The 13,511-nt window shown below is 42.7% G+C and overlaps 1 protein-coding gene across 1 annotated transcript; it reads right to left on the minus strand.

The window, feature by feature from the left end:
- Window positions 1–10,193: 10,193 nt before the first annotated feature.
- On the minus strand, window positions 10,194–13,015 carry CUNH11orf87 (chromosome unknown C11orf87 homolog). The gene is made up of 2 exons (XM_051197467.1): window positions 12,857–13,015; window positions 10,194–11,771 (listed from the first exon to the last, which is right to left on the minus strand). The coding sequence occupies exon 2, from the start codon at window positions 11,513–11,515 to the stop codon at window positions 10,925–10,927; it is 591 nt and encodes a 196-aa protein (XP_051053424.1). The 5' UTR covers window positions 11,516–11,771; window positions 12,857–13,015; the 3' UTR covers window positions 10,194–10,924.
- Window positions 13,016–13,511: the final 496 nt, after the last annotated feature.

A 13,511-nucleotide genomic window follows, 5' to 3' on the forward strand; every position in this document is an offset into this window, starting at 1 on the left:
ACTCACATTTTCAAGAAAGAACCTTGCTGGTATTGCTTTGAGACAATCCTTTCAGTTGGTACTTGTTAACCAACCCTTAAGCAGTTACTATGTGACAGACATTTTCTTTGTGCATGTGCAGAGGACAACATGCCCTGTAGTTCCTCGGGTGCCACCTACCTTATTTATTTAGTCATGGCCTCACATTGCATTGGCAATGGCTAGGGTGGTTGGGCAGTGAATGCCAAGAATCTGTATCCACCTCCCAGCACTAGGATTACAAGCACTCACTACCATGCCCCCTACATATCTTTTGTTTTTTTTACATGATTTCTGAGGGTCTAAATTGGGTTCCCATATTTTCATGGCAATTGCTTCAGGGACGGAGCCATCTCCCCAGCCTGCAAGAGACATTTCTGAAGCACATAGAAATGTTAACTTATTTTCTGTTGCCATTTTTTTTTTCAGATGAGAAAGTTGAGACAGCAAAAAAGAAACAAAAGAAAAAAAAGGAAAGAAAGAAAAGAAAATTGATTTGAAGGATCCATACTCTGACAAAATGGAGCAAAGGCTTTGTAGTTAGACAAACTTTAATTCAAATTCAGACCCAATTACTTAGTAACTTTGCAGGATGGAAGGATGATTTTATCTCCATAAATTTCTAATATAGATATTAGAAATATATATATGTGTGTGTGTATTATATATATACATATGTTTATATATATATATATATATATATATGCATTGTGTGTTCTTTTTTTATTCTTGAAGTTTTATTCTTAATGTTAAATGAAGTAGCTCAGCAGAGGCAAAGATAGACACCCATTTGGCCTCTAAGAAAGATCATAAAATGTGCTGAAGTACCTACTGCTGATGCCTCTCTACAAGGAAAAAGAACAGACGAAGTGCCAGAAACAGGACCTTCTTGAAGATTCTTCCCCTAATATTTTGTTGTTGTTTGGACAATTGGCCTGCTATAGAGTCACAGGAACTAAAGAAATACAACAGAAGGTCCACAGCAGCACAGTCTAGAAGCAACAGAAGTCAATGATGACTGACAGCTCTGGACCCGATCTGAGGAAGCTCTGCTTCCAAAGAGGCACAGAGCCTGCTGTGAGATTCTGTGGGGATATGCTCAGTCTCATGTCCTATCTAGCCAAGATGACCCTCACCCTTGAGTGAGAGAGGAAAAGCCATTATCAAAGAGGGTAAGCCCATATGATAGTGACCACACAAATGTAAATTCAGAGCTACCTGTGCTCTGGGCCTGAGCTCAGCAGGAGTAAAGATTGATCAATGAGCTTTACTCAGCCAGCCCCTCAGTTCAAACATAAGTGCTCAGCCCTCACAAAGCCTGTGTTGGGTTGCCAAGTCATAGTCTTAAGTCTGTTCAGTGACAGCCAGGCTTTTCATCAGACAAACATAGTGTGAAAAAAAATTGTATGTGTTTCAACATGGGATTTAAATAGTTCCCATGTGAAAAATAACTTTATTACTTGACTTTCCTTTTACTTTACAATATTGTTTTGTTTTTATATGAAGTTACCTGATAGGGATAGGCCTGGGAGTCAAATATGTTTCTCTTCTAGAATTGAGGTCTTAATGTCTACTGGAGGAAAGTTCAATTGGCTAAAGGCTGCTTCTTTGATAAGATCAGAAGACTAGCAAGATCATTCTTGAACACCCAATACTTTGTCCTAAAATATCCTTTCCGATTAAAGTAGCTGGAAACTTCTGTGAAAATGAGATGCTTTTTTCCAACTGAATTAGTCATCATTAGTAATTAACACCAAGTACGCATACTCAGTATTGCACTGAGTTATGACCCTGACAAAACAGAGAATAAAACACAGCTTTTAAGACAGAGACATATTTTTGACATAGAGACTTTCAAGCGTGAGAAAGACAGAATGTAGCATTGTACTTATTAGAAAACTGTAGTGTTTTGAGTTGATATATGTGTTAAAAGGAAGAATGATGGATTGTGACAATTCTGCTAGGGGCAATTACTCTTCAAAAGCACTGGAGGACAATGGCCTGTATTCTAGTAAGAAGGGGCAGAGTCTATGGCTTTCTTTGCCACAACTTCAAACCTTATTGTCAGACCCATATCTCTCTGTCTCCAGGAAGATGATTCCTATACCTGAATTTCTGGACATGAAGATGAAAGATATAAATATCATTGATAACTTAATTGTGTGCATTCAAATTAGGCTTAACTTGTCTCCAACTGCCTGCCATTTTGACTGGGTTTCCCCTTGATTGTTGTACTCCGGAGTATTTGTCTCTTTAACTGAGTCAGAAGCTCCTACACAGGAAGGACCCTATGTTTTCCTTAGTATTTCCCTGCTACACAGGAGTTGACTGACCATGAGTAAACACTACACGACTAGCAACTTACCTGATTCTTTTCCTTCCATTAACATTCCTTTGTTTTCAGTTCCCTTGTTTGACTCACTGCTTCTGAATAAGCCATAAGTAATAAGACTCAAGTCCTAAAGTCAGGCTTGCCAAGCAGGGCTAGGATATAGGTGAGGACATTGCAACTGGATAACATCTTAAAAGACAGACATCACTAAAAAATGGCAAGGACTTTAATGATGTCATTCTTCATATTGTTATCCAAAATAAGTCAGGTGAAATGGGTGATCCTCACAATTGTTGCTTTGTGTTGTTTGTTTGTTTTATCTTTCTGATGCTATATGATGCTGGCTAGACACCTTAAAAATATAGCAAAGTCCTTCATCAGGCATAAGTCTACAGAGTACAATGTATTCAATGCCATTTTTGTTGAATGGCCATCGTGTGCTAAGCACTTTACTAGAGCTTGCAATGTAACTGCAAAGCATAGGCAATGTGAGTTTTCTACCAATCCTCCACCAGAAAAATGACTTTACCCTTTCCCCCACTCAACCCAGAAAGCAAGAACAGAAGCCATAATGTGCTGACCACTCATTATGATCAGCTCTTTTCCTCCATTTCCTCATTTAATATACTCAACAAGCTTTCGTAAAATTGAAACATGTGGATGTTAAAAACTATTCCAAAGCCTGTGGGCTATCCAGTGACACAGTCAAAATTAGAACTCAAACTGTGGCCCCATACCCCATCTATGTTGGCTTTTTAAAAAATGCTCACTGTAGTGGCTTGAATGGTAACTGACCCCCAGAGGTTCATGTGTTTGAATATTTGGTGTCCAGCAAGTGGTGCTTTGGGGGCAGGTTACAGAAGAACCATTAGGAGGTGGGACCTTGTTGGAGGAAGTGTGTTACTGGAGGGAGGACTGGTTTCATTTCTTATTCTTTCTCTGCCCCCAACTGCTGGCTGCTGGGTGGTCTCCCTGCCTGCAACACACCTCCATTATCATGGCTTCCTGCCATGATGAACTGGACCCCTTTGGTAAGTCAATCGAAACAACCCTGTTTTTCTTCTGGCACAATATTTATCACGGCAGCAGATAATAAGTTAATGCATTCACCAACATCTTGCTTCCCTTCTCAGCTGTATTCTGATCAGGACACACTCCCTTCTGAACATAACTCGTCCAGGTTGTCAGACAATGAGCGGTCTGGGAACGTCATGCATTAAATTCCAGGTGACTCAGTTAAACAGTCTTAACCATATTGTAGGCATAGCCTGAAGACAAATACATCATAGACTGTGCCCACAAACCGTAGCGTCCACCCAGTGGAATTCATTTTAATTAATGAATAACTTTGTCCTTAAGTCAGAACATATAAATAGAACCAATCAGTGTTGCTCTGATCTTCAAGACAGAAGTCAGAAGCCTATGTTGCTCTTTATTCTCATTGTTTTCTTCCTTGTCTTTATGTTATGGATTTATTAATCACCACCCCTTCCAGATCCATAGCACAACATGCTCTCTGATCCCTCTGGTTCAAGCTTTCATCATCTGAACACACTGATAGAGTGATACCTGGCATTTCAGCCACCACTTCATCAGCTCTATATACTGGCCTTCCAAGGACAATCTCTAATATGTTCAAATATATACCTCTTCTCTCTATTCCAAATCTCTCACTAATTTCTCCACTGACAAAAGGAAAGGCACATCTTCAGATGATGCCTTTTGTAGGACCCTTCATGATCTGGCCCTTTGTTTAGGTATCATAAAATTCCACAAATATGTGCAATGCTCTTCCTCTGTGACTTTGGAGATGTTTTCTTTTCACTGAAACTGTTCCCTTTGTCTTTGAAGAATTATAACTTGTCCTAAAAGGTCCAACATCAAACATCCACTTTGGAAAATCCCTGTTAAACCTCATATGGAGATTTAGTCATCACTTTTTTATGCCCCAAAGTGATACACATATAATTGAAGTTCAATTGAATGGGAGTGTGTGCATTGATTATAAAAGCTATAAAGTGCTCCAGGACATCCTCTCTTTACTACATGGATTGTGTCAGTAGCTAATATAATGTTTGGAAAACATAATTTTCTTATCTTCTTTCTGCCAAAATCTCTTATCTGTTCATTTATAAGATTAGGGGCTTGGGGGAAATAAATCTTCAAAATTCTTCTAGCCAAATGATGATCTTTAGTCAGTTAGTCCATATCTACATTGCTTCAAGTCTTTTCTCAAAAATAATATTTCTCAATGAGACCATCTTCACCAAATACTGCCAACACCTGTATCTCTTTCAAGGATGCTTGACAAAGGTCTGAGAACTATTCCACAGAAATGAGCTGTGTTTATTGCTTAAGTAATTTAATAAAGGCTTACTTGGAAAATCATACAATGGAAAGTAGTGGAAAGTGATCAGATCTTCTTCAAGTGCAACTTGGAATCATCACCTTGTGGAAAAAAAAGGGTGATCAAATAAAATAAACTGAACCACCTTCTGATGCAGGTTTTTCTGCTTGAAGACTAGGTTCTCTTCCATGCCCAATTAAATTTTCCAATTTAAGCTGTGAGTTTGAATTGTATAACTTATAAAACAGAAATCCCTAAAATTACATTCCTGTCTAATTACACCAAATGAAGTCCTTAAGGAACCATATAGAAAATCCCATACCTTCCAAGGCTGGTTCATTTAGGAAGAATCAGACATTGACTGGAAGATGATGCATGGCAGGGATTCCCCCCCCCCCCCAAATACTTTGATTCAGGAAAAAAAAAATGTTAGAACAGAGAGGTATTTGGCTCAGTGATCAGCACTCTGATAGGATCAGAGGGTCAACAGTTTTTGAGGTTAATGATTTCTAGTTCTGCTAGAAGGAACTTTCTGCCCCAACAACAAAGTGGTGGCAGTGGAGACCATGAAGCTACTTTTAGTCTGGGGCAATTTTGAGACAAAAATAAAACAGGACAATAAAGTGAGGTAAGTAGCTATGAAGCTTTTCACTCCTCTACTATTGTTAGAAGTCAAAAATACTTTTGGCTGTGTTTGATAAACATCTAATGAGCTTTGAGGGTAAATGACAAGCCTACATCTACTCTGATATTGGATGTGAGGCTACATAATAACTTCAGGAGAAACACTTCTGTATGACATTTAACATGTTACAAGAACCATAGAGTTGAGGTGGTAGAGGTAGTGGTTTGATTCATGATCCTGAGAAATAATTCACACCTTTCAATGCAAGTCCAGAATTCAGAAAAGCTAGACTTCACTGTATCTTCAATAGAGAGGTGGTATGAGAGAACACTGACAGATCTAGGAACACTAAGGCTGGGATGAATAGTCCTGTGATAAATGACAGACTAGAGACAAAGGTCAGGGTCTAATAACATAGCAATTGATGTCAGGAGGAAGTCAGGATAGGACATAGCACCATACAGTAAGAAGCAGCCCTGACAAGCTAATTTCCAGCAGGGCTCAACCAGGTTCCTTCTGAATTTGTGTGAGCCTGGAATATCCCTCTTTAAATGGCAAAAAAAGTCCTAATAGACTCGGTTATGTTTGAGCAGTGAAAGGGGAAGGAGAGGGAATAACCTCACGACTTCGAGTTGGTGCCTTAAAGACCACTGAATTAACACAGACCCAGTTTACTTGGTTATGCCAAATACACACATGCACACACACACACACACACACACATACAGTCACACATACACACTCACACACACACATGCACACACACACACACACTCGTACACTTACTGTCTCACACACTGACTCATATACACACACTCTCTCTCTCACACACACACACAAACACATGTACACACTATTTATGTATGTATCTATCTATCTCACACACACATCTCTTTTCTGAGATGTAGCTGGTTTGTGTGGAAGATCAGATAAGCTGCAAGAACATTTTTGATTGTCTCTTTTAAAAACTGATCCTAAGTGTAATGGGGTGAGACATATTATAACCCTGGCATTTTAATCACTAAATAAGGAAATAGTGTCCAAAAAACCAATTAACAAGAAAACTCTTTTATTGATATAAAAGCAAAACAAAATTTTCATGAATTCTAGTACTTGTATTTATTCTATCAGATACACTCAAGTTCAAAAATCAGTTTTTCTGTGGCTGCTGTCACTGTTGTTAACCTCTCTGTATGAGCAATCCTGTGAGATGACAAGTCTCGGTGAAATAGCCTGCCTCAAATAGGTAAAATAACTTGAATAATTCATTGTCCCCCCAATTAAAGCTAAGTCAATTCTTATCCTCTGCTATGCATTCCTACATGGCACCAATGGTACCATGGGGTTGGTGTCATCGATAAACATTGATGCCAAGCCATATCTGCTTCTGAAATGTTACCAAATAAGGGAAAGAAAAGCAAGCCAGAATCAGATTCATATTCATCCCAGTGATGAAAATATCTTCTTGTGTAGATAGGGCAATTCATTCTTACATGAACTGTAACAGCTATGAGCTATAATCACTGCTTTCAAGCAGGAACAAGTGACTTTTCAGATTTGAAGCCTAGATTCACCTGAGAGTGGGTCTTAGAAGCCATATTAAAGTTTCTCATTCTAATTTAGCCCATATCTCTCAGATAATACCTACTAGTAATTTCTCAGCCATTATCCACAGAAAAGTACTTAAAGCCTATGATTATGCAGTGAAAAAAAAAGTTTTAGTCATTATCTAATCAATTCAATGGATACAGATAGGAAGGGGGAAAAGTCAAATATCAAAGTAATGTTTAAAGCTAAATTGTCCATATTTTCCAAAAACAATAATACTTATATTTTCATTTTATCTTTAAGTATGCATATATGTTGTATTTTATACAACATATACATTGAAAAAGAAAAGTCAAATGGCAACCCATAATTGTGGTCTAGATGGCTCCAAAGCTCTTTTAGATATATATTTTTTTTATTCCACCTAAATAGCTGGACCACATTGATATGGTCATAACTTCATTATCATTGCTACATTTGAGTCACTAATATAGGAAAAGAAGCTTATCTAATTAGCAATTTCCCAAGCCAAAGAAGACTCCCCCCTTCCATTAAATAGAGAGAAAGTCATTCCAATTTGACCCCAAAGAAACAAGTACATGCATTTACCTGACTTCTCAGATCCTCTCCGGATCAGAGGATGGAACAACTATTTGGTTTCAATCTCATACTTATAATGACAGAAAAGAGAATACAAAAAGTCCATTGTAAATTTGTACAAAATGTATGCATATATAAATACATATCTATGGGTGTATATAAATTCTAAAGATTATATCCATCTACATCTTCAAGAGTCAGAGTCCCATACAGCTGACATATTGGCATTCTCTTTCTTATTTTCTCATTTTTAAAACAGTAAGAATCAAGCATGCTACCTTATTAATACTGAATAGCAAGTGCAGGAGTTGAGCTGTAGCTATAGAGGGTTGAAGCAATTAGTTTGACTGGACATCAGTAAATAAAATACTTAGAGTAAATTTAGCTACTTCCATATTGTCCTTTGTTTCATAAAACGAAATCTTGAATGTCATATGGGTCAGCTGAGCTCACTAAATAGCAATCTAAACAGAGTCCATAGAAATTTGCATTGTCATATGCTTATTGCAATAATTTGGTGTGGGATCTGATCTACTAGAATTTCATGTAATTCTCATTCTAGCTCACAGAAATCTTGTGTGACACCACCAGGTTCACAGCATATTAAACTCAGTATGAAATGTGATTAACAAGCTGTGTCATCTTTACACAGGACACTATTAAAATATTAAACCCTAGTCAATTGATGGGGAAAGGCATAAACAGTTAAAGGTGCACATTACAGATGTGTGCTTATGGTTAGAGGTATTGAGACTTTTTAAAATACACATAATTAGCTTATTTCTTGTTCCCTCTATCTCTTTTGGAAAAGTATATAGGACATTGCCCCCTAGGGTGTACAGGCTGCTTCTTGGAAGGGGATTATTATTGCATGCCTTGAATGCACTGTGATTCATAAGGCAGGAACACATGAGTTGCTTCAGCACCAAGGAAGTGGAATCAGCATCTAGTACTACTCAAAACAGAATATCTTATTGCTTTAATAAAATGGGAAAATCTTTACTGTAAAAAATGGTGCACCAAATAATGGGAAGAAAGTAATATCTATGCACTTAAGTAGCGTTCATTGTAATGATGAAGCTTACTTCTTTCTGGGTCCCTGGTTCTATTCAGACTTCACATTCAAAAGCCGTTCTGTAAGACAGTGTTAAGAGCTACAATTGGATGAGGGTAAGTTAAAGGGATTAATAGACAACCTCCTTCACGGTGCCTTAGTCATTCTGCTGTACAGTGTAGAGCTCAGATACACCGACCAGTTCCTTGGTAGCCTGAGGGAGTGAATGCGCTCTGACCTGTTACTAGAAAGTGACTAAGGCACTGGAGAGAATCTGGTTCATTGTTTAATATATTATATCCAAAGATTATGCCTGGCCTTCCTAATGACACAATGTGGTATGCTTACATGATGGCCTGTGCTTCAGAAAAGAACTCAGGTGACAGCTGATGAGTGACTAAAATCAACCTGATTAACTTATTTCATAAAGATGCAGACTGAGCTTGGGGAACTTTATAATAACCAAAAACATTAGAGACAATAGTTTCTCAGGATAACAAGCACATACAGCTTGAAACAAGAAAGAATTGAGGGCAGCTAGTGGCTGGGGAGAGGGATATACATGGGGGTCCCACTGCTCTACGCCAGCATCACAGTCTAACATAGATGGGTTTATCTAACATTCGAAGAGAGGATGAAAGATTTATATTCTCTCTCACTTTCTTTTTTTCCCTCAATATTTTCTACATGTTCAGGGAAACTAATTAGGCCAGACTTAGAAAGAATAAAGAGCCTCCATTGCTGTATAGCAGATGCAGGCACAGAGTTGTAACTAAACAAGCTGCAAACATGTTTATCCTGTAAGCATTTACCGATTTAACTTGGAAATTTGTATGTCCTGTCATCCAAATTGCCCAACATCTCCACCAGTCTTTCCCCCAAACACATACAGTACAAACAAGCACACACACCACTGCCTCCAGGTGGTAACTGCATGCAGAGAACTACAGGCACTGTTGAAATATTAACCATGTGTTTAATAGATGGCATTCTTGCACATCCATTATTTGTTTTCTGTTGTAGCTGTTTCTGTTATTCACAAAAGAAAAAGGGAAACGTGGGTGTCATCTTTTTATAATAGTCTACTACAGAGTAAAATACAAAAGAACACTTCCGGAAACAGAAGCCAGGCCTGCATCACTGACTTCCTCAGCCAGTGGCAACCCTTATATCAACAGCTGGAAAGTCAGAACAAGAATATACAGTTTGGAGGACATGTCACAGAACTATGGTTTGCTTCTGTATTTTGGTACCAGTATAATAAGTATATAACAAAGGTGCACTTGTTCTAAAAATAAAACAGAAACATACTGGTTGGTTAGATACTGCATTTTCAGAACTGCACATTAACTAATACTTTTTTTTTAGATAAAGGTAACTTATTGTTTAATAATAAGCAAAACAATAGTACACACTAATCCAATTGTAGAAAAAGAAGAAAGTAACCGATCAAAACCAAGACAATCACTTTCCAAACCAGTTCCTTCTTTGACCTGCACAACCAGAGGAAGTAACCATGAAGGTGAGACATATTCAGCACCAGACATGGCTGGACAGCTCCTGATGTCTCTGAGGCTCAAGAAAAAAAACAAAAAAGGCCAGGCCACCAGTCTAAGAGTGCAAATGGTACCCGACTGATGGAGGTGAGGGGCAAAAGCAGATAGTATGGTTTTTGTTTTGTTTTGTTTTGTGCTCGGCCAGCGAGAGATATTTCTAAAAGTAAACTCGAAAACTCTGCCCAGGGGGACCAAAAGTGAAGAGATGACTGACTAGAGAGGGGTTACCTGTCCTAAACGTTTTTCTGGGACATTCTATGTGGTCTCTAGTGCTTAATGTGATGTTTCCTTTATAATATACTAAAGCCTGAGCCCGGCTGAAGGTGAGGAAAGGGAAGGGGAGAGAAGCTAAAGGAAAAGTGAAAGCCCATGGGGGGAGGGGCAGAAAGCCTACTAAACCTTCACTTGACAGCTATATACATCACCGGCCCCCTCCCCTCCCTTTGCTCCTGTGGCATTGTCTTTTATATATTTGGTAGCTTGTGCGGTTTCTCCTTACTGAGAGGGGGCACGGGTGCAGAGGGAAGATGCAGCCATCATTGACAATGAGAAATTATGTGATTTGTCATGCGCTTGGACTGTGTTATTAATAGTATAATAATTACTATAAATATCAATAAAGTATTATCGGCGTTATTTCTTCCTCTGAGACTTTCCTCGCCCAATATTTACAAATACCGCACAGTGCCTCGGCGGAGGAGAAACAGTAAAAGGGTGAGCAGGTAAGGAAGGAGGGCAGAGGAAAGAGGGGCCAGAGGAGAACGGAAAAGGAAGAAAGGAGGAACAAAAGCGAGGATGGTAAAGATGCTGGAAATGAGGAAGGGGTCAGGAGAGGGCTACACAATCAGGACAGTACCACAGTTTGCAAAAGGCCCTCGCCAGCTGTGTCCAAGCAGGAGGAAGCTGCATGTGCTCCGTGTGGACTGGAGGCTGGCGGTGGAGGTGGAGGAGCACAGGGACCCTGGCACAGGAGACCAGGGGATGAAGAGGAGGGAGAAGTGGCATTGGAGGGGGTGCTGAAGGCGGAGTCCCGGGGCTGTCTCTCCAGTCGGGTTTCCTTTCCATGGGTTGGGACTTGAACACCTGCCCGGGGCAGCCCACCACCACCGTGGCTGCCGCTACAATGATCTCTCTCATATTCCTCCTGAGCCCTCTGCATCTTCCGCTTCTTCATCCTACGCTTGTGGATGTGGAAAGTGGAGAGTGACAGCACGATGAGGCAGAAGATGAGAGTGACCAGGACAATCAGCACCAGCGTGGACGAGAAAGACTGGAAGAGCTGCTGTCCCACCTGCGTGATGCAGGTGCCACCACCTGCGCCCGAGCTGCGGACACCTGCGTTGCTGCCTCCACTGGCATTATGGGAAGCAAAGGTCCGGTTGAGGAGACAAGGTGGCAGTGCCAGCCTCAGCTCTTTAGGCGCCCTGGCACTCATCGGCGCTGGGCTACGAGGGGTCAGGCCCACCGGGCTTCCTCTGTTGGACACACAGTTCCCACCAGCCAAGACGAGGACAAGAGCCCACGCCACCCCAACTGCTCCCTGGCGCTGGAGGGAGTGAGTGCTCCAGCCAAAGACTGAGGGAACAAATGCCAGTAAGCAAGCTAGCCAGAGCTAGTGGCCCCAGGGAGACTGTTTCCGTTCCTGCTTGATCTTGTCTCCAAGTGCCCAGTTTCCTTTCCCCGACACCGTGCTGCAAAGAGAATAGGATTAGTTAGGGTCCCGGCCACGGCCAAGGCAAGTGCAGTGAATGAGAGGGATCTGCCACCACTGCCAAGCGGCCTTCAAATGGGCGCTCTCATCTCCACAACCCACCGACCCAATCCTACCGCTCCTGGCAGCGCAGGAGAACAGCTGCCACTGCTCCGCTGGCTCAGATGGGGTCTGGCGTCCACACCGCACCGCACAGCGGAGACACTGGTTACTCAGCAGAGAAGGCAGCGGCCCTGCCCCCTGCACAACTTTCTAATTGTTACCAACAGCGGCCACCAAGGCTGGCTGTCTCTATCTACTTCCCAGAAAGCCAACTGCCCTCCTCTCTGAGCTCGGTGGACCTCTTCCCAGGATCCACTCTCGCCAGCATTCGCTCCAAGCAGGCTCCCTGTATGCAGTCGTCCTTCCCCATCCCTCCCTCTCCAGACACTTCCAGCTTGGACCTTCAGATCCCCAAGGTGCCAGTCCCAGGGGATACAACCCACTGCCTCTGTCCCTGGCCTCAGCTGACAGGCTGGATCTGGCACACGGGATCATGCTCGACCTTTCTCCAGCTTTCTTCCCTGCTACCTTCCTCCCGCTTCCTCCCCATCAAAAACAGCTGAAGCACCCTGTCTCAGCGGAGGCACATCCTCGCAAACGCCCCCCTCCTCCCCATCTCCCCGAGCCTCCAAGCCTCCCACTTGACAGCATCCTGTATCCTTTTTCTTTCTCCCAGAGCAAGAACTAGAAGGGGAAGGGTTCCCGCCTGCAAAGTTTGGGGAACCGACCTTGTCTCCTGCCTTTCCCGGGTCCTGACCCCAGGGCCCAGAGGCTGTGGCAGACGACAAAGTCAGGAGGACCCGCAGCAGGCAGCACAGCTCCCTTGCCTCTCCCAAAAGGCAGGTGCAAACTGTTGCACTGCGGAGCAGCAAGGCAAAGCGCTAGCCTCTGCCGGGGCAGGGGCGGGGGCCAAAGCTCAGACCAGAGGTGCCTGCGCAGGCCGCGGGAGTGGTCTTACCCGCCCACATCCTGCCGCTGGGCCCCCTGGTCTTGAAAGCCTTCAGTCGGACCATTGTCTCTTACCTGGAAAGGCCAATTGGCTGCAGAGAAGGAGCCCCCGCCTTGGCCGCAGTGATAGCTGCAGAAGGCGCGGAGCGCAGGGACCAGAGACAGAGACACGCTCCTGCTGCTGCTGCTGCCGCCGCCGTCCCCGCCGCCGCCGCTGCCTTCGCTGCTACAAGGAGCTCAGCTCTTAGCCTATTGCCAGAGAGGCCGGTGACGTCAGGCAGCCGCCGCCAGGGCTCCAAGCCACCCCTCAGGCCCCCACCCACCCTCATACCCAACACCTTGTCCTGGCATAACAGCCTCGCCAACACCATTCCCTGTTCCCTGCTGTTCCCCAGCTTTGGGGCTGGGAGGAGCAAACCCACCCCCACCCCACCCCCACCTCCACCCTGCCAGCAACCCACCTCCAGCACTAGAACTCCTTTGCCTAGGAAGATGCTGGCTTTCGTTCTTTCATTTCTCTGTGCTTCATCTTCCACCAGGTACACAGTTTGCTCCAGGAGAACCTTCTTCCCTTGGGGGCACACTTTCTTCCTGTTGACTGATGCTTGCTACCCCCCAAGTCCTATTTTTGCTGTTTCTGGTTCTAAGCATAAACTGCCTGTACTAGGGAGATGGCAAGGACATTTGTCAACACAACTGTGTTGTGGCAGAATCAGAAACAGGAACCTAA

Source organism: Phodopus roborovskii, unplaced genomic scaffold, assembly GCF_943737965.1.
Source record: "Phodopus roborovskii unplaced genomic scaffold, PHOROB, whole genome shotgun sequence".
Classification (NCBI taxonomy): Eukaryota; Metazoa; Chordata; class Mammalia; order Rodentia; family Cricetidae; genus Phodopus; species Phodopus roborovskii.